The sequence below is a fragment of the Artibeus jamaicensis genome, unplaced genomic scaffold (genome assembly GCF_021234435.1).
Source record: "Artibeus jamaicensis isolate MK-2021 breed Jamaican fruit bat unplaced genomic scaffold, CSHL_Jam_final scaffold_625, whole genome shotgun sequence".
Taxonomy (NCBI): domain Eukaryota; kingdom Metazoa; phylum Chordata; class Mammalia; order Chiroptera; family Phyllostomidae; genus Artibeus; species Artibeus jamaicensis.
Window position 1 is genome coordinate 5,313,927 of NW_026522051.1, and position 27,602 is coordinate 5,341,528.

Consider the following 27,602-nt stretch of genomic DNA (forward strand, 5'->3'; position numbering starts at 1 on the left):
GGCGCTCGCAGCCCCGGTTCCCAGGCCCTGAGCTCCTCTAAAGCCCCGCAGCCCTGCGCCTGAGGCAGACGCCCACTCACCCAACACGAGGCACCCTTGTCTCTTGTTTCAGGCCTGTGGGTGACACCCACAGCCAGAAAAACCTGGGTTGGGGTGGACTGACCTCGCTTAGATCTTACATATGTGTGAACAGCTTTGAGAAGTCCAAGCACAGTAACCACTTGCAGAGCACTTAGGACTTCAGGGAAAGAGTGAGCAGGCGAGGAAGGAACAGGAGAGTGAAGAGGAGGCATGAAAGAGGACACCAGACAACTCCTCACTGATGTAAAACGTGCTCATGACGTTACTAGTCAACCTTATTATATTTAGCACTCCTACACCTTCCTTTCAGGGTTGCAATAGCATAGATTCAGTTATTTCTGCATCAAATGCAAATGCTATTTTGCATTTCCATAATGGAAATGTAATACCAGTCATGAAACGCACTGAATCTGGGATGTGGGGAGATGCCAGAAAGGTACCAGGAGCTGTGGCCTTGCAGGTGAGCCTGCAGGGGTTTCATAGCAGGAATAGCAGCAACCCTCAAATTAACCTCCAGAGCCCGTAACTGATGAAAATGAATCGCAATGAAACCCAAACCAAATATTAAGTCAATCTTCTGAATACCAAGGCTCATCTTAAAAATAAGCAAGAAAGAGAAGCAGGATATATTGAAGGCTTGGGGAGAAAGGCAGGGGAAGAGAGAAGGGAAAACATCCCAGGTTGGAGTATGAGAGGTTCTATGAAAGCACAACCATTTCAGGTGATCCCAAGGAGAGAAGGGAAGGAGGCCACAATCAGGAGAGCTCTGGTCTGAATGATTTTTCTGGCCAGATTTGTCTTAAAACTCAGGTCTGAGCATACGGACACTCCCATTAGCCTCAAACACTACCCCAAGACCTTTCAGGAAATTCTTAGAATACAAGTGAAATCCACCCTCTGCAGTCTGTATTTTAGGGCCCACAAACATCAGCTTCAATCTCCTGCACAGTTCCTATGATACCCCTGCAGTGAAGTTCCCCTGAATCAAGTCAAGCGGGTGGCCCCAGATCTGCCTGAACAAGCCCAGCATTTGACAGACCTACTCAACACACATGCACGTTCTCACCTCTGCCTCTGCGTTTGCTGTTCTACCTGCCAACCCAGGTAGATGCCCTCACCACCCGTATACACTGCTCCTTTTCAAAATGGCACACATCCTTTCAGATTGGTCCACAGCTAACATTGCCTTCAAGACATGACGCCGCCCCCCCCCCCGATCTTCGTTGATTAAGTAAAATGCATTTTTCGAAAACCTCTGTTACAAAACCCTCTCCCTGCTGTGGCAGCTATGTGTGTCTCCTGGGTGCCCCTGCACTTTGTTCATCATTCTGCAGCAAGCTCATGATTTATTGAAGTTGATGGGGTTGTCCTCTGACTGCCCCCACCCCAAACTAGATTTCGAATTCCTTGAAGGAGGGACTTCATTTTTATTCTTTTCTCTGTTACCTGCATTGCACATTAGCTGGTACTCAGTCCAGTTCTTTTGACTTGCTGCCATGGGAAATGGGCTTGAACTGCAGTCTGGGGCGTTGAAGGGCTTCCTGACAAAGAGAGGAAAGTTAGGGGATTCCCCCTGGGTGTTTGCCAGTGGAGAAAACTTCCATCTGGGCAGAATCGCCCAGGATGGGGGAAGATGGGGAAACAGAAGGCTCCCAAAGGACCTGGTCACTTCGAGAAGCCTGTAGGGCAGCCTACGGTGGTCACAGTAACAGTGGGCATCCTGCTTCCCAAGTTCTCTCAGGGAAGCTGCCTGCGGCTGCCAGGGCTCTGAGGGCATCGGCTCAGGCAAGGAGCCCAGGGAGGAATCTCCTTTTCGTGGCCTTAGGGTTCAGGTTCCCCTGTCCTCCTATTCCCCACAGAAGTGTTTGTGTCCCTGTTTCTGTCCCTCTCCCTCACCCCCCAACATTCCAGCCTGGGGCAGGGGGAGGCCAGCAGACACAAAGCCCTCTGTGTATGGGGTGGCATGTGTCCCCCCACCCTCCACCCAGAGGACACAATGCCCCTTCTGCTCCCTGCACTCTGCCCCCCTCCCTACCACCTCTCAACTGCACATGCCAGGCTCCAATTGGTTACTGGCTCAGGACAGCCCCCTCATATCGGGGCCCCGGGGGATTTTAAGCAGGTTCCAGGAACCCCTGCTCAGTTCCTGGTCCCCCACTCTCCCAGCCCTGCAGACCCTGCCCCAGCCATGGCTCCTGGGGCTCCCTCGCCCAGCCCCAGTCCTGTCTTGACCGTGCTGCTCTTCTCTTTGGGTAAGTGGAACCACCCTGGCCTGGGGGCCTGGGACTCGGGTTCCCCGAGCAACTGCCTACTATTCGCCCTGCACTGCTCACTGCAACCAAAGAAAGCATGAGCAGGAAGGTATTCTATTCAGAGAAAAAATAGATAGTTTGGAGGGAGGCATAAAGGTATTCTGTGAAGGGAAAAGAGAATGTAGGCAGCTCCCCTGAGGTGGCCCAGACTGGACCCAGGTTGGAAACCGGTAACATGCCCCGAGGCATGCTGAGGGCCTGGGGAAGCAAGGTGAGGGCAAGAGAAGAGTGAGGATCAGATGCCTGGCTTCTGGCCCCTACTCACTGCCCAGTGAGGAGGTGCCAACCCTTAGTTTCCCTGAAAGGAAATCCCAGGGACTGTGATCTCAGGAAGAGTCCCAGGTTTGTGATCCCAGCTCCTTGGGTCCTTTGTCTCCTGGTGCCTCAGTTTCTCTTTGGGGCCTGATCATCTATACATGGATGAAAATGTAGGAGGAAGAGTCTATGAGATTTTAGGGTTTTGTTCATCAAAAGCTGTCTTCCTTCATAAGTTGATTGACCCCTTCCTTGCCCCATGGTAGATGTTCAGTGAGCAAGAGAAGGTCGAAGCGGGTTGTTTGAATGGATCCTGCCCTTCTTCTCTGAACGGACCTGGAGCAGTAGGCAAATGTGTGCAGGCGGGCAGGGGTGGGGGGCTGCTCAGCTGGTCCAAGGATGTTGTCTTCCGTGAGCTTCTTGAGTCCTCAACCCAAACCTAGACTCTTCGGGGCTGTGCTGAACTCTCCTGAGAAAATGTTGGAGAAGGGCTGGGGAGGGACTGGGGAGAGGGATCTTGAAGCACAGGGCAAGAGAGCTCTGTCCCACTCATTGAGCCAAGCTGAAGGGCAGAGGCCAAACCTAGAACAGGGAAAATAGGAGGTAGGCCCAATGAATAACTGCCCTTGTGACATCTGAGATTCCCAAGAAAGCTGTAAGGCAGAGGGCCTAGACAGCGAGTCAATGATGTTGCATGCTGAGGTGGGAGATTCAGGACTATGAGGGCGTGGCATGAACCCCCTACATTGCTCAGACAATGGGTCTCCCTGTTTGGCTGCTTGCTCCCCCTCCCATAGAACAAAAGGGTCTACAGTTGCCCCTGCCCAGAGCTGGCCCACACACATAATCTTTCTGGAATGGCCTTCCTTGTGTGGGTGAGTCTTGGGCGTGGCACTGACCCAGAATGGCCAAAAGGTGGGTGAGGAGCGTCGAAGCCCAGAGGCCTGAGATGCAGTCATCTGAGCTCTGGGCTCGGGGTCTGCTCTGCACCCAGCTGCCTCCCATCGAGAGCAAGGTGTGTTGCAGCCGGAGACTCCAAAGTGAGAACAGTCAGGACAGGGAAGAGGACTTACATTTTCTAGTTACCTTCATTTATTTTCCATAGGAAAGTTGAGTTTGCTGTACTGTGAAATATTATGTAGCTGTTAAAAATGAGATGGCCTCACCCTGGCTGGTGTGGTTCAGTGGGTTGAGCACCAGCCTTCAAACTGAAAGGTTTCTGGTTTGATTCCTGGTCAGGGCACATGCCTGAGTTGTGGACCAGGTTCCCAGCTGGGGGCACGCAAAAGGGCAGCCGATCCAATGTGTCTCTCGCACACTGCTGTCCCTCTCCTTCTCTTTCTCCCCCCTTCCCCTCTGTCTAAAAGTAATTAAATAAAATCTTTTTTAAAAAAAACAAGATTGTCTCTATGAATCAACATAGAAACCCCTTCCAGATATTCTTTATATATATACATATGTGTGTATATATATATATAAAAAGAACATATCTATATGTGTGTATGTATATACATATATAAGCATATATAACTGCATACCTTGAGTTTATTAAATTTATATTGAGTTTGACTCATAGAAAAAAGCCACATTAAACTGATGACAGTGGTTATGTCTGGGAGGGGACCACAGGAGAATTGGTGGAGTGCCGTCAAGAGAGACTTCAGCTTTATCGCTATTAGTTGAATAGTATAAAAGAAGAACATGATATGTATTCCCTGTATGACTTACAACAAATTTTTAAAATTGTAGGGCCTGCATCTGAGGGACAGTTTCAGAGTTAGATACTCAGCCAAAGGGACAGTGAGACATGCAGACAAACCACCGCCCCTGGGTGTCCTCGAGGGGCAGTGGCCACCCCATTCCATTGCCTCTTAAACACACTGACCAGCTGGGACCAACACAGCATTTTCCCCCAGCTGTTCAGTGAGTCCGGAGACTTGGGTTCAGGACAAATCATTACTGCCTCCACCCCTGCTGTAGCCCCACTGCGGTGGCCTGGACCTCCCCTGACCTCACCTCCTGTGCCCATAGTGCTGGCCCCAGCCCAGGCCATCGTGGTTTACACGGACAGGGAGGTCCATGGCGCTGTGGGCTCCCGAGTGACCCTGCACTGCTCCTTCTGGTCCAGCGAGTGGGTGTCTGATGACATCTCCTTCACCTGGCGCTACCAGCCCGAAGGGGGCCGTGATGCCATCTCGGTGAGTTCCCCGGCGGGGGCCCTGGGACTGGAGAATGGAAAGGTGTTTCTGAGATATCGGAAAAGAGAGCTTGGGCTAAGGAGGGGGAAATCCTTTATGAGCCATAATCCCAGCTTTGGGGAAGTGTCAATATTTGTCACCCGGACTAGGGCCTGTGGGCACTGCACCCGCCCCAGCAGTACCTTCCCTGTCCTGTGGCGAGAGCTACACGCAGTCCCAATTCCTCACAGATCTTCCACTACGCCAAGGGACAGCCCTACATCGACGAGGTGGGGACCTTCAAAGAGCGCATCCAGTGGGTAGGGGACCCTCGCTGGAAGGATGGCTCCATTGTCATACACAACCTGGACTACAGTGACAACGGCACATTCACCTGTGACGTCAAAAACCCACCAGACATAGTGGGCAAGACCTCTCAGGTCACACTCTACGTCTTTGAAAAAGGTGTGAGAGGGGACCCGGAGGAGTCTGGGGAAATTGGGAAGCAGGGGAACAGGCCGGTGCTGGTCAGGCCCTGGAACGGTGGGCAGGAGGCAGTTTGGGCCCCTTCCTCCATACCTCCCCGTGGCCCGGGAAGAGGTATGTGGCCGGGTCCACGTCCCTGCTAGGTCCCTCACTGGCGTCCGTCCTCTCCCAGTGCCAACGCGCTACGGAGTGGTGCTGGGCGCCGTCATCGGGGCCGTCCTGGGCGGCGTGCTGCTGCTGCTGCTGCTCTTCTACCTGGTGCGGTACTGCTGGCTGCGCAGGCAGGCGGCCCTGCAGAGAAGGCTCAGGTAGGCGCGAGGCCGCCGTGGGGCGGAGCTCCGGGAAGAGGGCCTCCGGCGGGGCCCCACCCACAGCCTTTCTTGTCCCTGCAGCGCCATGGAGAAGGGGAAGCTGCACAAGATCGGGAAGGACTCGTCCAAGCGCGGCCGGCAGGTTAGCGGGGCTCGGGGCCTGGACCGCTGGGGAGGAGAGCCCTGGGCGCCGCCGGGCACAGCGAGGGGGGGCCCGGGTGACTGACCTGCGCCCCTCCCCCAGACGCCCGTGCTGTATGCCATGCTGGACCACAGCAGGAGCACCAAGGCTGCCAGTGAGAAGAAGTCCAAGGGGCTGGGGGAGTCTCGCAAGGATAAGAAATAGCGGTTGGCGGGCCGGGCGGGGGCTCGGGGGCCAGGGGCGGAGCCCTCCAAAGGCGCTCAGGTGGTGGTCATCGAGATGGAGCTTCGGAAGGACGAGCAGAGCTCGGAGCTCCGGCCTGCTGTCAAGTCCCCCAGCAGAACCAGCCTCAAGAACGCCCTCAAGAACATGATGGGCCTGGACTCGGACAAGTGACCGGCCCAGGCCCCGCCAGAGCTGGGGACCTAGGCTCCTCTGACCCCGTCCAGGGGCTTTCCTCCTTAGCGCCCAGCCCTGCCCCGCCCTGCCCTCACCAACCTTGAGATGTAAGTTTCGTTCCAAAATTCATTCCCCAGGCACGTCATTTCCTCCCCTACCTTCACCCCCTGGCTTTCTGGGAGCCCAGGGCCTGATCCTAGCCTGCACCGCCCCCAAGGACTGTGTGTTTGGTGCCTGTCCCTCCGGCACCGAGAAGAAAGGGACCTTGCCACCCCGCGCCTCGACTCCAGGCCACCTGCACCCCCACCCCCTGCACTGCCCAGCCTGCCCCTCAGCCTCTTCCCTCCCTGACCCTCCGGGCCCCAGGTCAGGCAGTCCAGCTCCACACCCTGTCCTCCTAGCTAACACCTGGATCACCCAGATCAGACTCTCCTTCAGGGTTTCTTTAAGTTGCTATTTTTATTTTTTCAATCGTGTTTGTTTGTGCACCTGTGCCCTGCTCTGCCCCCCCCATGACTGAGTACCAATGACGTCGTGTGGATTTTGTAGTTCCCCACCCCCATAAAATCCTTCTCGGAGAGCCAGCAGAGGGGCCCCTCACCCTCAAACCTCAGCTGCAGGATTGGTGCCCTGACCACCCAAGGGCGCTGTTCTGAGACTCCAGGTCTCCTTCACGGGGAAGGAGAGGGACAGGAGATCTTCACAGGTCAGGGGGTGAGGAAAGGGGGCCAATGGGCCTCGAGAAATGGCTTGTAAACAACCAAACGGAAAGGAGGAACAACAAGTGGGAAATAGGGAGAAAGGGAAGAGGCTGCACTCCCAGCCACAGGGGATTCTTAGGATTTTTCTACATTCTGTATATTTCTTCTCAAACCCCCAAATGCCCTAATATGTTTAATAAACACTGACATTTCCAGAAGCTACGGCTTCATCTCCAGTTGCCTCATTCTCCTGGGAATCACCCCTGCCTTCTCCTGTCCCTCCCCGCCCCCACTCCTCCTCCTCCTCAGCTGGTGTCAGTGAAGAACTTGGCTTTGGGCTACCTACGGGCTCACATAGTGTAACGGACTGAACTCTGAAATAGGCTCACAAGACACATTCCAACATCCAGCAACCACCCGGTGGGCTCATACTATGTGCGAAGCTGTGTGTCAAGCTCTGCGTTTACTTTTGGAGAGAGGATGGTGAAGATGCGGAGGAAGCAGCTCCCTGGGGGGCTTTCAGGGAGAAGTGGGGCTTGAGGGTCCAGCAGGAATAAGGAAGCTGCCAGGGCCACTCACACAACTCTTGCAAGGCCGAGAGGGTGGAGAGAGAGGCAGAGGAGGGTGACAGGGCACTGCAAATGGATGTGAGGGCAGAGGTGAAGGCAAGAATAAGAAATGGAAACGACCCAGGTGGGAGAAGCTGATCCTGCACCGGGGCAAGACTGAGAGGCCGAAAGCCAGTCCCTGGCAGCAGGTTGTCAGGGAAGCAGGATCCTTGTCCCTTTGGTGGCCTGACTTTCTCCCAAGGTCACCTCCCACTTCGAACTTTGGGAACGTATCCCAGAGCACCCGCCTGCACAGACATCCAGACCGCTCCACCTTTGTCGGGACTGCAGCCCAGCTCTGGATACAACACAGCTGGAAAATCACAAAAGAGTGATGAGTGACACAGATGTGACAACTGCATTTGCTTTCTTCTGTGCTGTTTCTCGAACCTGTCTCTTCTGCGGAGCACTTAGTACAAGAGCGCTCACCTCCCCCGACTCCCCTGACACCCACCCAGGACGTGGAGGTTCTGCTCACAAAACAAATCGCTGAGCCCTCCCCTGGTGACCAGTGTTCAGGATCCCGTCCCCAGCAGTAGGCATGGGGGACACAAACATGTGCCAGGGCTACAGGAGGAGTTGTGGGCTGTAGAGGGGAGGCTCTGTTGGAGTACCCTGTGGCAGAAGGAGGTGAGCAGCAGGTGGAGAGGCCAGGCTGGCTCAGAATCGTCGCTGAGAACCACCACTGGTTCTGCAGAAGGGGTCTAACCTCTTTCCGGTTAGACCTCTTTCCCAGAGCTGCAGCTTGTTTGCTACCCACCTTAAAATATGAATGAGGAGGTGAGAGGTGGGAGGGCGGGGCGGGGGGAGGATGCCTCTAGAGCAGGAAATGGGAAAGGGAGGAAGCATTTCGGCACCAGGGCCCAGATCATCCTCACGGAAGCCTGCAGGAGAGAGCCTTACACGAGCCAGCTCCCCGCAGCCGCCTCTCCAGGAGCCAGGAACCCTGCTTTACCTTCCAGGGAACAAGGGACAGGGACTGCCATTGTTGTACCAGCACATGCTGGACTCACAGCAGGTGTGGCAATGAGATTATCCTTTTCCGTGCCCATGAGGCCAGGACTGAAAGCCACCATCGATGCTGTGCTGCACTGAGAGCAGATTCCAAATGCAAAACTTCCTTCTTTGCTCTGCATGGGAGAAGGTACTTCCAGGAACGGAGGGCCTTCCTGTGCTTCTGCACTCGGTGCTCCTAGTACCCTGCAGCCGTGGGCACCTGGGTGTGGGTCGGCTTCGTGCTGTGGGTAGGTTCTCTTCCAGGGGTAGTACACCTCATTTCCTATTCACAACTGTGACATGGTTTTAACTTTTGCATTATTGAATCAAGAGAGGGAAGAATAGGAGTGAGGACAGTGGGAAAAACAGAGCATTCCTCTCTTGATCTTCAAGCATTTGGCTCTGGTTTCAATGTATAGGAGCCATTTCTCAACAATGTAAAATCACTTGAAAGCCATCATTTTCTTTAATTCATGGTTTAAAGTCTTTAGTGTGGCCCAGAGTCATCTTCTGCCACTACCTTTGATGAACAGGTAGGTGTGGGGGTAGGTAGGCAACATAGCAGCAGGTGCTGAGGTGACGAGGCAGCAGACGAAGACCATGTGGGTGGGGGAGCAAGCCCGGGGCCTGGCCAGGGGCGGCAGGGAGGGGTGGCTTCGATGTGGAGGTGTTCGGGCACCTGTTCCCTGTGTCATCGCACCACGACCCTCTCCTGGGCCAGCCCTGGCCAGTGTTCACACTCCTCCCAAGAAAAAACAGAAGAGATTAGGTGACTCCACTTGAGGGTTTTAAAAATGTTTTAATATAATTATGAAACATGCTAAAATCACACAGAGTGGCTGTTCCACTTCGGTCTGGACTGCACGGTGGGGCAGGTGGGGGCCACAGGTCACTTGGTCTGTGTAGGGCCAGACGTGGGGGTTGGAGGAGGCAGGTCAGCGATGCCCGTCGGATCTTCCACACAGCGAACTTTCATCCCCTCACCCCTTTTCCTCCCAAATCTTCCTGAGTCCCCATGTCCTTGCCTTGGCCCCCCGGGTCCCAGCCCTGAGGTGAAGGGCCATCCCTGGCCTCTCCCAGTCCTACTGCCTTCTGTGGAACTCGGCACAAGCTACTGTGGGAGGTGCTGGACCCAGGTCTGCACGGGGACAGAGGGCTCCAGTCCCCACTGTGGTGCAGCATGGAGGGCGGGGTGGTGAAGAGGGTGTGAGGGGAACTGAAGTGAGACTGTTGTGACGACAGGCAGACCGGTGCACAGGTCCCACCCTCGGGCACCCTACTTGGAAGCCTTTATTCACCCTCCCCCATTCAGGGGTCCCTCCGACCCTGTCAGCCTCAAAGCCTCTTCCACTTGCACCTCACGGACAGCACAGGTACTGGTCAAGGAGGCTTGTCCTGAGCAGAAGCCAGTCTACCCTCAGACAAGGAGCTGCCAACTAGAGTCTTCACCCTCCCTCTGTCCCTGGTGCCTCTCCTGCCATGATGGCGTGAGGGGGCCACAGAAAATAACATACAAGGGTCAAATTCGCCTGCACAAAAGGCTAATGGGACAGAGAGACACAGGGGTGTGGGAGTCAGAGCAGTGGAGTGGGGACAGAGGGAGCAGGGTGAGGGCAAGGCTGCTGCTTCATGAGCTGGGGTCCTTTTTCCTCTTTTGGAACCTCCGGAACTTGCCCTGAATGGCCAGGGCGGCCTTCTCTGTCTCCGGGGCTGTCAGGTCGATGTCAATTTCCTCCTCCTCCTCGGCCTTCTTGGCAGGGCCGGCCTTTCCTGCCAGGCGTCAGAGATGCAGGAGTGAGGAAACCCAGATGGCCCAGCCACTTGCTCCAGGGCGCCCTGTCTGCTGGGCTCTGGGAGGTCTCCCAGTCTCGCTGACTCCCTTGAGTCCAGAAGCCCTAGCCATGTAGCTCAGTTGGTTAGAGCACACACCAAGGCTGCAAGTTTGATCCCCGGTTAGGGCACATATAAGAATTAACCAATGAATGCATAAATATGTGGAACGACAAATTTCTCTCTTTCTCTCTATCCTTCCTTCTCTCTCTCTCTAAAAATCAATCAATAAAAAAATTTTAAAGGAAATTTTAATCTGGGAACCTAGGCTTGAGAGTCAGTTACAGTTACTTGGGGGTTTTGCTACTCTTGGGCCAACGGAACAAATGTCTCCTCTCACGACTTGTTCCTGAGTCCTACAAGTCAGAGTCTAGGGCTCATGCACAGTGCTCAGTTGTCCATCCACTTCTGATGGAGACACTGGCTGGGACCATCTGATGAGTAGTTTCCTATGGTTGTGCCTGTCTCCTACCACTCCAGAGCCAGTTCCTGGAGTCTAAGAGTAAATGTTGCTAGATGGACTTCTCAGGAAAGAGTGTAAGGAAGCCTGTGGAAACAGTAGTCCCACCCTGGTGCTTTGTCGTACTCGTCCGCATTGCTGTGACATCTGACTTCAGGCGCTCCAGACTTACAGCCCTACCTGTCTTCATGTGCCCGTGCCATCCACGTGCTCTGCAAACTGCCACCCCAACCCCACTCACCCTTTTCCTCTGGGCCGGGTGCCTGGTTGGTTGCTGGGGATGTTTTGGTGTTAAGCTGGAAAAGAAAAATCAGAATATTAGATATTCGTGGAAGTATTAAGGTGCAACTGCCTTAGACTGACTTTCATCGCTTCCAAGCCCTCCTGTTATCAGGTGCATTCTCTGGTCTTCTGAGAAAGTGGGTATTGAGACCAGAGAGAGGTGGAAAGGTCATCAAGACCCACTGAACCAGTTTTTTATTGGTACCAAGGAAACTGTGGAGGACAAAACAGATGAAAACCTTGTCCTCATGGAGTTTACATTCTAGTATATAGACAAATGAATAAACAAAACGATCCTATGTTAGGTGACAATAAGTGCTACAGAGAAAAGCCAGGGAGGGAGGGACAGGTAAGTGCTGGAGTGGAAATGGAGAAACACTTTTCTACACAGAGGGGTCGGGAAAAGACCCTCTGGAAGCTGACATTGGATGCAGGGCTGAGGGAGGGGAAGGAGGAAGGGGCCCTTGGGGTGGGGGTGTGACTGGCCTATGTGAGGAACAGCAGAAACCAATGCAGCTGGAGTGGAGAGGGGGAAGAGGGAAAGTGGGCGGAGGTGTGCAGTGATAACTGGGGGTGGGCAGATCACGTAGGGCCTTTTGAGTCTTTCTAAGGAGTTTGACTCTTACTACAAGTGAGATGGGAGGATATTTCATTTGCGTAAAAGGGGTTCAAGAGAGGAAGTAGAAAACCCTGTTGGGAGGTTATTGCAAAAAACTAGGCAAGGCTGACAGTAGCTGGATTGGCATGGTGGCAGTGGACTGGTGAGAAGTGGTTTGATCCTGGGTATATTTTCAAACTATGAGCCATGTGATTGATTGATTATACAAGTGACATTGTGAGAGGAGTCGAGGGTGACATCCAAAGGATGACTTCATTTGGCCTGAGGAACTTAAAACCACGGAGTTTCCCTGTCTCAAGATGGAAGAGACAGCAGGAGGAGCTGAGAGGGCCAGGAACTTGCTTTGGACAAGTCTGCACTGCCCATTGACTATGGAAGGGGAGATGTTTCCAGAGGCAGCTGGACATTCAAGATGGATGAGAGAGAAGAGTCTGCCCTACAGATAGAGATGAGGAATTATTCATACATGGACAGCATTTAAAACCATGAGACTGGGTGAGATCACTGAGGGGTGAGCTCAAATAGAGCCGAAAGAGGAGAAAAGGGTCAAGTCCTGGGATACTTAGTGAGTAGAAGTTATAGAAATGAGGGGAATACTAAATAAATAAAATTAAAAAGAAGTCAGGTAGAGAAAAGCTGAAAGATGGTGGCGACTGCACCCCATGTGAAGAAACATCTCATGTGGAAGAGCATGGCTATGTCCCACCCACAGGCGTGTGTGGAGATGCAGAGCACTGGCCATTGGGTTTTGCCACGTGGGAGCCCTGCTGATGCCAACGAGAGGTGTGACAGTGGAGGAGGTGTCATGAAAGACAAGGGGGGCACTGAAGCAGTTCACAGAGAAGGGGCCCCAAGAAGCCGACAGAACCCAGTTTGCATTGTACAGATTTTGCCGTTTCTACCCTATGTTTGATAAATACTTATCAAGCACTTGCCTGTGTTCAGCACAGTTCTAGGCACTAATAGGGTATAGAAAAAATACAAGATTCATTCATTCAACAAATATGCCAGCATCCAATACATACCAAGAATTATTCTAGACATTGGGGATACAGCAGTACACAAAATAAAGTCCCTGAACTCATTAAACAATTGTGACAGTGACAAGTGCCCAGAAGGGAAATAAATCAGAGTACTAGAGGAAGGCTCTCTGATGAGTGACATCAGAGGAGAGAGTTGAGTGACACATAAGGGTAAGCCACGTGGATGTCTGGGAAAGAGACCTCTAGGCAGAGGAGGCATCGAGGGGAAAGTCCTGAGGCGGGTTAGGAGCCCACTAAGTTCCAGGAAGAGCAAGAACACCGAGGCTGAGCTGAGCGCGGAAGGAAGACAGCACAGGAGTGCAGCTGGTGGGGATCCAGAACAGGCGCCTCTTAAGACTTCAGGTTCTTTTCTGGGTTGATGGCGTTGCAGTTAGAGGCAGAGGGAAACATTGGCTGATATTTTTAAAGGATCACTTTGACTGCTGGATGGTGAATAAACTATAGAGAGGCAGAAGAAAAATCAGGGGCAGTTGTACCAGCCGCACCATGGGGTTTGGCCCACAGTGGTGGTGAGGGAGGTGATGGAGGAAGGAGTCAAACTTGAGACCAAGTTCATGGTGGAATACGTTGGAGTTTTTGATGGATGTGTGAGTAAAGGTGGCTCTGTCAAAGAGCTTTGCCTTAAGGAGCAGCAAAGAAATTGGAGAACAGCAGAGGAAGAATGTGGGGTCCTGGGAAGGAGTTTTGGTAATATTTGGGAATGATTTACCAGAGAAGGAGAGAGCGATGCCCTGAAGAGGCAAAAGGAGATGAGTCTAGTGCACGAGCAGAGGGCTTGGCCTTAGAGGTGGGACCAGGTCACTGACAATGGAGGCATGAAGGCCCAGAATGTGGGTACGGATGCAAGAGAGGTGGCAGAGGTGATGGGAATGTGTGAGTCCTCTTCTGATGGCTTCTGTTCTCCCCATGAAGCTAAGAGCAGGTTGTCAGCTTAGAGGGAAGGTGGGGCAAGAAGTATAATCAACCCCTGTATCGTGGAGGCTATACTAGAAGAGCCCCAGTGGATGCCTGAAACTGCAGATAGAGCCAAACCCTATATATACTGTATATATTTCTATACGTATATACCTATGATACTGTGTAGTACCTATGATACTAATCTCTTAGGCACAGTAAGAGATTAATAATAACCAATAATAAGATAAAATAATTACAACAATGTACTATAATACAAGTTCTGAGAATGGGGTCTCTTTCTCTCTCAGTAGAATATCTCACTGTGCTGGACTCACCCTTGTGATGATGTGAGACAACCCAGCACCCATGTGACAAGATGCAGTGGGTGGGTCAAAGAGCCACAGTGGCACCGTGTCAGGCCACAGAAAGAGTGACATGAACACAGGCAGTGCGACACCACAACTGTGGATCTGGTAACAGAGGCAGCTCCTGAGTGACTAATGGGCAGGCAGCGTATGAAGTGTGGACGCACTGTACACAGGGACAGGCTCTGTCCTGGGCGGAACAGGGCAGGACAGTACAAGTTTCCATTGCACCACTCAGCATAGCACACAAGTTAAAACTTAGTGATGTTTGTGTCTGGAGTTTCCTAGTTCATTTTTCCTGACTGTGGTTGACCATGGGTGACCGAAACTGTGGAAAGTGAAACCATGCATAAAGGGGCTACTGTAGCACAGGTCCAAGGAGAGAGGAGGGGTGAAAAGACATCTTGGTGAGCCAGAGGGAGGACGACCAGTGGCACTGGAGGTTCTGGGCATGAATGCGGGGAGAGACCAGTCCAGACACTGTCTCTGTCTTCCAGGCTGAGTGTGGAAAGAGGCAGGTAGTACACAAATAACATTTGCCGAGCAGTTAGTTATGTGCCAAACACCATCCCGTGAAATCCCCTGAAATCTCCGAGACATCAGCCCATCTCGTACTTGAGGACATGGCTAAGAGATGGTAAAGGTCGAGCCCCAGATCCGGCCGGCAGACTCCACACTATTAACCACCAGGCTGCGTCGTCCGTTGCCAGACAGGACGCAAAGATGCTAGCGTGCACACAACGCCTGAGTCCAGGTGGGAAGCAGTCGGATGTGCTGTCAACTATTCTCTCCTATCGAATCAATTTTTCTAGTAAAGAGTTAAGGGGAAATTAAAAGAAAATAATAATTTAAAGTAAAGTGAAAATTATTAAGATAAAAATGCTGATGTATTTGACAGGGAAAGTGTCCTTAAAAGTAGGTTTCAAATTTAAAAATTGTTAGGTAGGTAGACAATCCCATCCTTTTGGATGTTACTGTGAAAATTGGGGCCAAATTAAGACGGCTTCATGATCACATATGATTTTCAAAGGACAGGCTATGTTGGTCACACTTATATCACCTTTTCAAGTTTTGTGATTTATTTGTATATTCCTAGCATTCTGCAAGTACTGGAGGTAGCAGGCAGTTATAAAATAATTACCCAATATTTTTTAAAGTAGGCTATAAATGGATATGGTCCAATGTTTATAAAAGACATAGATTGCTCATCTGCACCTATACATTTTTACTTAAAAATCTGGAAGAACGTGCACGAAAGTGTTTCTGAAGCCCTGTGGATATCCTGCTCATCCCCCTCTGACCAGAAGACACGTTCCATGACAGGAGGGCCTGTTCCTGAGACTCAGGACATTGGCCGTCATGACTCTTTCCCTCCCAAGTACCTTCCTGTGATCCAAACACTATTTCCCCCCTTACGATCAATGTAACGGCCCAGCAGTTGACTAGGTAACACCTCCCACTCTGTGGGCCATCACCATAAGGGGTTGGTCCATACTGCAAAAGCATGACATGGATGGGTGTTCCGTGACAAGGCGACAGTCGTCCAGACAAGAGGTCATGACCACGAGGCCAGCTCTCTAGTGCCATGACCTCTGACTACAAGTCAGTCCTACTTTCTCTGTTGCCAGCAAGCCCCTGACTCTCCCCTCGCTCAGAGCATTTTCCCTCTGTCTGACTCAGAGCCTGTGCTCTTAACCCGCCAGTTCTTTCCTCTCACCACAGCCCTGCCCTTGGGAAAAAAGTATGAGCCCTGACTCTCAACGCCTCCCCTCTCCTCAACTCTGCTTTCCTTCCACCAGCTAACTCTGAGAAGCCACTAAGCAGGCCACCCCTTTCCTTCCACCCTGCCAGCTGCCCCCTTCCTGAGTCTCTCCTAAGGTTACTGACCCAGGAATGGAGCCATGGCTCAGCCACTGTGGGGCCCCCAGGGGTTCACAACTCAGTTTGGCTTAAATTTATGAGAGGTCACTGGGGAGGTCAAAAAATAGTCATTTAGCCCTCCCTAGCTGGTGTGGCTCAGTAGATTGAGGGCAGGCCTGCGAACCAAATAACCTCGGTTCGATTCCCAGTCGGGGCATATGCCTGGGTTGCAGGCTAGTTCCCAGCAGGGACAGGCAACCATACATTGATGTTTCTCTCCCCTCTCTCTTTCCCTTCCCCTCTAAAGATAAATAAATAAAATCTTTAAAAGAAAACCCAGTCCTTTAAATATAAGAAAACTCCTACTACCCATAATACCCCTTGAAATCTACCATGTACCTTCTGCTAAAGAATAGGGTGTCAGGGCTCCCACCTCCTGCCCCTCCTGCCTCCACCCTGTCCAGCCCGTTCTCAAAGCAGCCACTCTCCACACTGGGTTTCTGGACTTCATTGTTAGTGGTGTGCTGAGGTTGTCAGCTTCCCTCCCCCGCCTCGTGCCCATCCCTTTCCTGGTCCCTGGTCTCTGCTCCAGCCTTCCTGCGTGTTTTCCAGAAACTCAGCAATTTTAAGTGGATCAAGTCCTCTGGCACACCCACCTGCAAGCCACCAGACAAATCATACTTCAGGGAAACCTAGGAGGCATGGAAATCCACTCTTGGTGAACAAAAAGCACACGTCCTATTTGAGGGTCTTTTATAAAACTCACACCTCCAGGGTTTCATGCTGACCCCCAAGAGCTGCAGCACATGAGTGTCTCTCAGCCTGTCTCTCTCAGCCTCTTGCTCTTGCCAGGTATGGATGACAAACCCTCAGGTGCTTATCTGCTTTTTTGATACTGAGCTCTTCTGATCAGAATCAACAGCTGAGAAATGGTTTGGAAAGTCCACCTCCCCTCACCTCATCAATCACATGCCTCATTCTTACTCTGGGCCAACCACTTTCGCAGCACTTTATAGCATTAACACAATGAAGCCTTATGACAGCCCTAGAAGCAAGGCCCTGTTACTATTCTCATTTTACAGATGGGTCATTGAGGTCAAGGTTAACTTGCCCCAGGTCGTGCAGCTAAAATGTAGTAAAGCCAGGACTGAATCCAGACAGCGAGAGGCCAGAATCCCTGTTCTTGAACATTATGCTATGTCCCACCCCCCAGCTAAGACATGGGCATGTGCATGCATGTACACGTGTGTGCAGACACTGGAGGAGGATGTCTGGTGTGAGACTGAGTTAATGACAAGAGCTCGCCCACATAGCAGAGTGATGCCCAGGTTGGAAGGAAAGTCCAGAGGATCACAATCTTCTCTGTGCCCAGCCAGGCAGCTGTACTTAAGGACCAGTCTCTCTGGCACAGTCCCCAACCCTTTCTTCACATACACTCTCCCAGAACATGGGGAACAGGGTCCTGTCCTCCCATGATGTGGAAATCTCACATCAGAGAACCTGATCCTAGACTATTCCTGCTCTGCCCATTGAGCTAACCACCCCGATTCTGGCTTCACCTTGATGGTTGGTCACTGGGACTCATGACATACCCCAGGTTGGCTCTCGGGGGGAGAGCCATGGCTGCATGTGTGTCCTTCACTCCCAGGGCCAGAAGCCACAGGGAGGGATGTGACACAGCAGTAGCCCCCCGCCCTGTCCCCATTAGAGTCTGCGAATTCCATCCGCAGGATCATCCCAGTGGTTTCCATTTCAAATGACTCCCCTGCTTACGTTCAAACCCGTCACTCCTCCTTTCTAGTGAGCTTGGAGATTGATTCAGTTCAGCCTCACTGCTCACACAGGACTAAATGTCTCTCACTTCTCAACATACACCCAACACTAATTAGCAGCTGTGAGGCCCATCAACTCCTGTCCTCCCCAGAGGGCCCTAGTTTCTTTCCCTTCCTGTGTTCCTTTCCCCCTGCCCCCTGGGCCTGAGTGGCGTCAGTGTTCCATTCCATCCTCCCAGGGGTATCTGCCAGTCCCCCCTGAGTGCACTTCTGTTTCCTCTCCATTTCACAGTGTGGATTCTCTCTTCCCATGGGAAAGGAGGCACAGGAGGGCCTGCTGGCTCAGAGGCTGTTTTCTTCAGGCTTTGAGACTGCAGAGAGGCCCTAGCACAGCAGTACCCCTTTCCCTCTCCAGGCCAACTCCAGGCTTTCGTCAGCATTCAGAGGATGCCTTCCTTCCATCTGAGCTTCAGGTCTCATTCCCCTTTTCTCTTTCTCAGGAATCCTTACAATCAATTGCCTTCACTCTCTTATACATAAAACCTTTCCCTCTCAAAAAAAAAGAAAGCCTTCCTCACCCTGGCCAAGTGGCTCAGTTGGTTGGAGCATTGTCCTGTGCACCACAGGGTTGTGGGTTCGACCCACAGGGAGGGTAAATAAAGGAGGCGACTGACTGGTCTCTCTCTCTCTCTCTCTGTCTTTCCCTTCCTCTCTCTAAAATCAGTAAAAAAACATACCCTTGGGTGAAGAAAAGAACAAAGGGGAAGGGGGAATTTTTGGATGATGGAACCGCTCTATATCTTGATTATATAGAGATATGTTACATAACTGTATATGTTTGTCAAAATTCATAGAACTATACACTGATAAGGGTATGTTTTATTGCATGTATACTGTGCCTGAATTTTTTAAATGGGGCAAAAAGGTTAAGGAGAGGTCAACAAGCCAACGAAGAGTGAGAAAGAGCAGTTGGGAAGGTGACTGGGGACGCTGTGGGGGTGGGAGTGGGGGAGGGGCCAGGCCTCTTCTGTCTCTCTCCCTTTCTTGGCTAGGCTTCCCAGAACACTGTGTCTCCACCTCCTCACCTCCCACCCTCTCTGCCACCTGACTTCTTCAACCTGGCTTCCACTCCTACTCCACGGAAATGGCTCCTCTTCGGGAGCCAACTCTCCATGACACCAAGCCAGTGCAAAAGTTTCAGGCCCACGTGGCCCCAGCTCTCAAAGTGTTCAGCACTCTCACTCAGCTCACCTCTCAATGCTTCCTGGAACATCAAGGCTTTTTCTTGGTTTTCTCTGGCCTTTCTGGACACTCCTGCCCAACACTATTAGAAGCTGTCAGGTTTAGGGATGGGCTCTCCTCTGTTCTCTCTGCCTGGATGATTTAATCTGTACCTGTGACTTTGGTTATCATTTATACCTGCACTGTCCAATAGAACAGGGGTCAGCTAACTACAGCCACGGCCAAGTCTGGTCTGCAGCCCGTTTTTGTGAATAAAGCTTTGCAGGAACACAGCCATGCCCATTGTTTACCTATTATCTGTGGCTGCTTTGGCACTACAAGAGCAGAGCTTAGTGTTTGCAACAAAGACCAGGTGACTCACAAAGCCAAAAATATTTATTATCTGTCTCATTCCAGAAAGAGTTGGCAGACCCCTGCAACAGGACTCTCTGCAATGATGGACATGTTGTATATCTGTGCTGACCACACGGCGCAAGTGGTTATTGAGTACTTTGAAGTGTGGCTGCTGAAACTGAGGAATAAAACTTAAAATTTTATTTAATTGTAACTGATAAGCTGGTAATAATGAATAACTTAAATAGTGGGTGCCATAGTGAACAGCGTGGAAGCCCCTGAGGATGCAAATGCACATCTCCTCCCCAGATCTCTCCCCTGGGCTTCAACACACCTTCACGTGAATGTGTTACAAAAACCTCGAACTTGACGCATCTCAAGCTGAGTTCTCAGGTCTACCTGCCCAAGCTAGTCCTCTGCAAGTGTTCTCTGTCTCATCCAGTTGCACAAGCCAGAAACCTAGAAATTGCTTGACACCTTTCTTTCCTTCCCATTGCCCATCCAATTCAATGTGAAGTGCTCTTGACTTTCTCTCCCAGATATCTCTAACCCATTCGCTTCTCTCCACTGCTCTCACCTAACACAGCAGACCACCACAGCAGACCAGGTGGTCCCTGTGCTCTGAGGATGAAGAACAAAATTCTCAATGCAGTTGAAGCACCTGACATTACGCAGCCTCTGATCCCCTCAGGAACTCACCTCCAAAATATACCACGTGCCTTCCTACCTCATGGTTCTTATCCCTGCAGCCCTTTTATCTAGCTTATTTCTAGCCCTGGCTGGTGTGGGCTGGAGCATCCTCCATACACCAAAAGGTTGCAGGTTTGATCCCCAGTTGGGGAGCATACGGGAGGCAACCAATCTATGTTTGCATCTCATATCAACAATACTCTTTCTTTCTTTCTCTCTCATTCTCCCCCAACCTCTAAAAGCAAGGACAAAATGTCCTCAGATGAGGGAAAAAAATTTCTACTTGTCTTTCCAAGCTCTTCTCAAGGGTTCCTTCTTCCAGAAAGCTCTTTCTAGCTCCCCAGGTGAGGCGAGGCCTCACTGTAAATTTCACTGCACTGGTACTGCTCCTGGATCACACTCACTGCTAACATCATTAAATGATAACTTTGTGGTTAGAGACTGAAGGTCATCTGCCTCCTCCCTGGAGAAGAAAATCCCAGCGAGGGCAGGCACCACTGTGCTCAGGCCTCACACAGACCTTGCACTCCGAGTCTGGGAACAAAGAGTGCTGCCACCTATTTCCTTTGCTGCTTCATCTGAAACCTGTCTGTTTTCAGACAGCTGAGGAGCTCCACGGTGCGACTAGTTCAGACTACAAGGAGTATCAGAAACCTGGTTGTTTCCCTGGCTGGTATGGCTCAGTGGATTGAGCACTGGCCTGTGAACCAAAGGGTCGCTGGTTTGATTCCCACTCAGGGCACATGCCTGGGTTGCAGGCCAGGTCCCCAGTACGAAGGTAACCACATATTGATGTTTCTCTACCTCTCTTTCTCCTTCCCTTTACATCTCTCTAAAAGTAAATAAAATCTTTTTTAAAAAATAAAGAAACCTGGTTGTTGCTCTACCTCCCTTCAGCATATGTGCTTGAAAAAGAGCTGGGATGAAGGGGAAGAACTACTCTCAAGATGTGTAGGTGTGTTTCATGTTACCTGTTTAATAGGTACATGCATCAGTCCAACCTCCCTGTCCCCACCCTCACCACCCAGATTCCATCTCCCACTTCCCATTTGTGTGTCACTTATAGCAATTGCAACCTATATATCACACAGAGTAGGTAGTCAGTAGATGCTTGTTTATGTGAATTAAAACTTTCTCAAGCCTCAAGCTCCTGAAAGCAGCAATATGCAAAGTGGGTGGGGTCAAACAGGTTTGGATTCGGCTCTGCACTATCTATTCAGATCCCAGCTCCACCACTCCTAGCCATGACACATTGGGTAAGTCACTTAGCCTTGCTGTGCTCAGACCTCTTGTCTGCAGGAAGTATCTACCCTGAAGGGTGAAAAGAACTACAGAAAGTGTATATAAACACCTAGCATGTATTAAAATAAATAATTAACAGCCCTGGCTGGGGTGGCTCAGTGGGTTGAGCGCTGGCCTGCAAACTAAAGCGTCACTGGTTTGATTCCTGGTCAGGGCAAAAATCTGGGTTGTGAGCCAGGTCCCCAGGTTGGGGTGTGTGACAGTTGGCCAATCAATGTTTCTCTCACACACTGATGTTTCTCTCTTTCTCTCTCCTTTCCCGTATCTCTAAAAATAAATAAAATATTTCAAAAATAAATAGTTATCATTGTAAAGTAATGGAACTTGGATTGAATACAAGAAAGGTCAAGTTCCTGGGATGTTGCTTGGTGATAATTGCAGAGGTCAAAGAGTACAGCTTCACAGGGCACATCTCCACTAGGTGAAACCCGACCCCTGGAATTGCTCAAAGGGCCCTTGAGGCTCATTCTGTGACCACAGGAGCTTCATAACTGATCTCTTTTTACTCTAAACCAAACCTCCCAGTCTTCCCAATGTCTAGCTCCGAAAGTGCTGACAGTGGCTCTAGACCTCTGTCCAACAACGGTTTGCTTGGACAGAAACTGTATTTTCACAGCAGCCACGCACGTCTGTAGCCCTGGACCCCTCCCGGGTTAGGAGGGGCAGGAGAGGCCCTGCCTGTGCAGCAGCTCCACAAATGTTCACATTTCACTTGCAAGAGCCCTGAGACACAGACCACGGGAAGCAGATCAGCCCTCGGAGCAAATAAACCACACACCCTTGATCAAGTTCTTTCATCTACCTTCACATCATGATGACTCTGTGAATCTGCTCCTTGCCTCAGAAGGGTAGTTTGTGAGTATTGTCTTGGCAAAGCATCTAAAAATAGTCAAAGCAGTGGCAACTTAAATGTTGCTTCCCTATCGCCACTACTGGCAAATAGGTACCTGCTACTCCAGGCCTACTCACCCTGCCCCCTTCTCTAGCTGTGCTTCTTACTCTCTTTGTCTATTTCATCTTTAGGGGTGTTGCCACAGCAACCACTGTCACCAGAAGAGGCAAGATAGTGTCACCCACTCTGCTCCAAGCAGCAAGGTAGAGGTAACCTTGGGAAAGGTGACCTAACAAGATTTCCCCCTATTCCTCAGCCTACTGGGCTCTTTAAAGGGAGATCCCAGATCATTAACTGCAGCAGCAGCAGACAGGAAAGAAGCAGCACGTCATCCTACCTGGACAGCACAGGCCCTGTATCTGCAGAGTATAGTGGGGATATCATGTGACAAAAACACATCGTGTGCATACCACAGCGGCACTGCTAGAATCACTTTATTCACGTGAACAGCCACAGGTACTCAGAATCCTGTCCATACTCCGGGGCAGGGAAACCTAAAAAGGGCCTGAATCCTAAAGACCCTAAATATGAACCCAAAAGGACCCCATTCTTGCCTTTGTACAGACATGAATCCTAGGCTTTGTAAGCCCCCTGCTTGCTTTCGAAGCACAGAAAGTGAAGAAAGACAGGAGTTAGTGCATCTGCTTCCAAGTGGAGACAAAGAGGCCTCTGATCCCCAGGGGCCCTCCTATCCCTGCTGACACGTTCTCCCCCAAAGTTAAGTGACAGTCACTGCCAAAGGACCTTTGAGAGGTCTCTGTATGCCCCGGTGCCCCTGACAGACCCTGCTCTGCTGCTTTGGGAGCACTGCTGGAACCGGTTCAAGTCTTTCAGTGCAGCAGCCGGCTGCAGTCAAACAGCTTCAGAAACTCGCTCAAGGTCACCCTCAAGATCATAGCAGAAATAGAACTAGGAATCCTTCCTCTAAGTTCTACAGACACACATTCTTCTCCTAATACATGGACACAACCCACAGATACCTTCCATCTCAAATGTCTCCTAAAAGGAATTGACCCCCCAGGCCCCTGGTGTGTCCCTCTCCCCGTTTCCTGGAATAGCAGTTCCCCCACTGGAATCACAGGCAGATCCCATAGCCTCGCCAGTTCACAGTGAGTCAACAGCCTCAGCCAGTTCCCCCAGCAGGGGCTGCCACAGTTTAATGAGTGGTTATTTGTGGTGCTCTGCACACAGCTTGGAGCTGAGCCTTCACCCCATACTGAGGGGAGCGGGTGGGGGAGAGAGCACTGCCAAAGCATCATTTATTACTATAATCTTCAATGTGCATCCCACCCTGGCGTTAACATTCCAAAATAAATGAATTCATCCCCCCCCCCCCCCCCAGCCTTTGAAGCAAACACTCAGCTGGAGGCCTCTTTGTGGGAGGGAGGCAGCACCAAGGACAGCAGGTTGGTAACCCACCCCTCTCCTCCCTGGGTTGGGACTGGGAGGCTCAGTTAGGCATGTCTGCAGGAGACGGGCAGATGGAAGCGGTAACCAATTCAGGGAGAATGGGACGAGATCTAAGTTTCGAGTGAGGCACTTGTTTCCCGGCACCTGTAAGGATCCAGATCTCTTTGAAAAAGTGGTTTGGTTCTGATTCTGACTTGGCTTACTCATGCAGGTAAAATATTCTGGGGCAAATTGAGCCATTATGAACAGCAGTTCTGGAGGACAGACTTAGAAAATCATGCACTTAGGATTCCAAAATCCCAGTAGGCTCTCACCACTTACTTAGCCAGTCTAACATATCCTTCTTTCCCCCTTTTTGGTTTTCTCCTCCCAGTGCCTTTGTACTCTCCTTGGAAGTCAAGTGGCTAAATGCAAGAGGACTATGTGTCCAGCATGGTTGGTCGTCAGGTACACTAATCTTACTTAGACACCTGCTTGATTGCTCTGGGTCCTGTAAGTCAGACACTTCGGAGTCAAGAAATTGGTCTCATTTCTTTCTTTTCAGAAAAAAGGCCTGTGCTCTGGTCCTGGGTACTTAGCAGTTATGGGAATCAATAATGGACGCCAGAAATGAAGGATCCAGAAAAGGAGGCCTCCAGCTTCCCCTTCTTTCACTCCTATTCAGTTATCCCCTGGGGCACGTTCACTGCCCCTGCTGTGTGGGGGACCAGGCATCCTGTAAGGATGCACTCGCCTGCCCTACCCAGTATTCTACCCAAACTTACCCCATTGATAAATATCATCCTGGACTGGTCTCTCTCCTCTGTCATCTTGCTCAGCATTTATTAAATCACACTGCTTAGCTTTCCTATAGAAAGTATTTGTAATATATCCCTTAAAAGTTGCATGTTAATTAAATCATTCTATATTCACTCGGGTAACACGATAAAGAAGTCTTATGACAAAGTCTTTAAGTCGGCAGTTCTGTGCCTGAGGCAGTGAGCTACATCTTTTGATGAAGATTGCCGGAAAGAACCTCAGGGACTGAATGCATCCCCCCTTCCTATCCTTCACTGAAACCAGTGAAAAGTTATTCAACTGGAGGAGTAGACTGTGATTCACGGCAATCAAGTCCTGCCTGCAGCTGTGATTGCAGACAAGCTATTGAGGAGTCCTGCAGCTCTTCTGGGGCATGGAAATGCTCTGCTGCAGTGCTGAGGGACAGCAAGCAGCCACCAAAGTAAAGTGGAGCCAAGACCCTCTCAGCAGCCCCAACAGAATCTCTACACTTTCAATAGTTTGGGTCTAGAGACTACTTCTTCAGTTGAAAGGAATCTTTAAAGAGAACCTAAATCCTCTTGTTTCGTGCAGTTTCTCTGAAGCAAGAAAATAAGCAGGTGGGGGATGTGAAGCTTATATAAGATTCGGGTGCATAAGGCTTTCCTGGGCTGGACACTTCGGCCTGAGCAAGGAGATCCTGGGGCTTGGCTGAGAGGACTAAAGGGGGTTGGAGTCTCCCTGGGGCTGCAGCGCTCTGGGCAACACTTCCGCTTTCCATCCTACTTTACAAGAGGAAGAAAACAGGCTGTGTCCTGGCCTCTAAGGAAGCAGAGACCCTCTGGAGGTCTGGTTCAGAGTCGGCTGGCCTCTGTGTACAGCCTGGTGGCTGCTTCTGGGTTTTATAAATACTCATCCCCAAAGCCAGGCTCAGCTCTGTACTAGGAGGCAGCCTCCACGGTAAACTGCTGACTAGACCCAGCTCCTCCGGCCCAGCGGAGGCCCGATGAGTGCTGACAGCTCGTCTCCATGGGAGGGTCCCACTGTCCTGTAACTAAGCTCCCGACTGAGGCTAGCCCAGGGCGGCTGCTGGGTGGGGACTTCACTCTCCCTTCAAACACCGCTGAAACAGCTTTGTCGCTCCACCAAACATCACCCTAAATGTCAGCCCCTGGAGGGAGTCCTGCCTGGAGGCGGGGCACTTCCCCAAAAAAGCACAGGCCAACCACACTGCTGCGTGTTGGCATGGCCTTCGGATCGCACTCCCGGGGGACGGCTGGAAACGCGGCTGTCAGATTTAGAAACGCTCGAAGGGCTGCTGAACTCCAGAGCTCAGTGACGAGAGGCCAAAGAAAACCTCCCTCCTCATATTAGGGCCGAGACGAGCGAGGGGACAGAGCGCCGGACCACGCGTTCGCTTCTCTGCAGAAGGCCGCCGTGGTCGCGGCCACAGCCCGCCGCTCGCGTCCGTCCTCGGCCCCCAGACCCAGAGGACACGGCAACCAGGACGCGCCGTGCTGCCCGGCTCCCGGGCAGCAGCTGCCAGCGGAGTCCTGCTGAGGACGGGGACGTGCCCCGGGCCCCGGGGGCCGCTGTCCCTGCACGACCCGACCCCCGGAGGCCTCGCGCCGGTTTCCTGCAGCCTCTGACGCGGGCGACAGGCACAGGGGGCGCTGGGCGCCTGCTCTGTGCCCGGCGTCCATGCTCGCGGGGAGTCCCGCGGGACCGGCATCACCGCCACCTGACAGATAAAACGCCGAGAATGAGGCACCCGGAGGGTCGCCCACCCGCCCGGGACCCCGCCAGCGCGGTCAGAGCGCGGCGGCCGAGGGGGCGGCGCAGGAGGTCCGGCGCCGGCAGGGGCTGCGCGGCCGCCCCGCCGAGTTCGCCCGGGACGGAAGAGCCCGGCTGGGGGGCGCTGCCCGCTCCTGCCCCGACGCGCCCCGCACCCCGGCAGCCGGGCGGAGGCCGGTCCGCTCCCCAGGGCCCCTCTCGGGGCCCCTGACCAGCGGGTGGGACGCCGGCGGCTGTGGGGGGCGCAGGGGGCGGCCCGGGACGCGGACGCGGGACACGCCGGCGATCTCCTCAGAGGTCCGGGCGAAGGGAGGGCGGCAGCCGGGACGCGAGCCCGAGGCAGCGGGCGGCTCGCGGGGACCTCCGTCCCCTCGTCCCCCAGACCCCGGGGTGCGTCCCCCTCGCCCCGCTGAGGCACATCCTCGACCCCCGACTCCGGGCCCGCGGCCGGGGGCGCCAGTCCCGCAGCCCCGCTCACCTCGCTCATCGCGGCGGCGGCTGACGGAGCGGGCGGCACGTGCTGTGAGGCGCGGCCCGGACGGTGGCGAGTCGCCGCTGGGCTGCCGGCACGACTGCCGACCGCCGGGGCGAGGAGAGTCAGTGCGGGGCCCGGGCTCGGTGCTGGCTCTCGGCGCTCACTGGGCGCCCGGCGTCCGCTCGCGTCCCCGCAGTCCCGTCAGAGCCGCTCCGCCGGGCGCGCCTCGCGTCCCGCCTTTTATAGTCAGCTCGGCCCCGCCTCCAGCCCGACCAATAGGAGCGCCCTCCGCCGAAGAGTGACAGCCCCTCGCACCCAATGGAGGCAGGCTCGGAGGCCTGCTGCATTTCCAACTAGGGTAAGAGAGCCGGAGCGCGGGAAGGAGGCGGCACCGCGCGGACGCGAGCGCGGAAAACAGAGCAGGGGAGCGAAGGCGGAGAGGGAAGGGGCAGCACGCGACGCAGGCAGAGCGAAGGGGCGGCCTGTGCGCCTGCGGAGGCGAGGAAAGAGGGTGCGTGGGAAGCTAGAAGCAATGATCGAAGCGGGAAAAGCCAAGAGACGTCGCGGATTAAGACTCGGTGATAGGACAGCAGGGAAATCGCAAAGTGTCTGTGTGATTTGGAAGATCGTAGATCCTAGGAGTGGAAAGACATGTAGGGCCCATCAATCCTACGTCCTACATAAGGAAAAAAGGGGGGGGGAAAAACCCTCTCCAACCAAATGATGATCCCCCTACGTCCACCGTCCCTCCCGAAAGGTTATGCGTCAGATTCCAGCCTGACCACGTGCCGGGCGCAGGGAGGGCGCTGCGGAAAAGGGACACGCACCGATGGCCTTGCACCTACTGCTGCCATTAGAATAGGTTTCGACAGGCAGGTTCTATCTCCCAGAGTCTCGTTCGTTTCTTCCAGCAAGTCAGGTAGCCGCCCACCGGTGGTCCGCGTTCCAGGGCCAAAGCCAGCCCCGCGGACTCGGCCCAGGTGTGGGGAACAGGTGTGAAAGTCCAGCCTATGTGGGTTATTTCTCAATAAGAGGGAGCTTTACTGAATAATTACTGTGATGTATAAGTTTTAAGGGGAAAATATGGATAGAGCGAGAAGAAAAGCGAGAGA

The 27,602-nt window shown here is 52.5% G+C and overlaps 2 protein-coding genes across 2 annotated transcripts; one reads left to right on the forward strand and one right to left on the reverse strand.

The window, feature by feature from the left end:
* The first annotated feature begins 2,225 nt into the window (after positions 1-2,225).
* Positions 2,226-7,086, forward strand: MPZ (myelin protein zero). The gene is given in 6 exon segments (XM_037149794.2): positions 2,226-2,333; positions 4,680-4,846; positions 5,077-5,290; positions 5,484-5,619; positions 5,704-5,764; positions 5,867-7,086. Coding segments are annotated over 6 exon segments (936 nt in total). The 5' UTR covers positions 2,226-2,269; the 3' UTR covers positions 6,161-7,086.
* Positions 7,087-9,247: 2,161 nt separating this feature from the next.
* On the reverse strand, positions 9,248-26,691 carry PCP4L1 (Purkinje cell protein 4 like 1). Its single transcript, XM_037149805.2, has 3 exons — positions 26,494-26,691; positions 11,000-11,054; positions 9,248-10,238 (listed from the first exon to the last, which is right to left on the reverse strand). Exons 1-3 carry the CDS (start codon positions 26,500-26,502, stop codon positions 10,096-10,098), a joined length of 207 nt encoding a protein of 68 aa, XP_037005700.1. The 5' UTR covers positions 26,503-26,691; the 3' UTR covers positions 9,248-10,095.
* Between the last annotated feature and the right edge of the window lie 911 nt (positions 26,692-27,602).

Coding starts and splice junctions, on each gene's coding strand:
- PCP4L1 (XM_037149805.2), bottom strand. Junction 10,239..10,999: donor ACCCGGCCCAGAGGAAAAGG/GTGAGTGGGGTT, acceptor GACGCCTGGCAG/GAAAGGCCGGCCCTGCCAAG.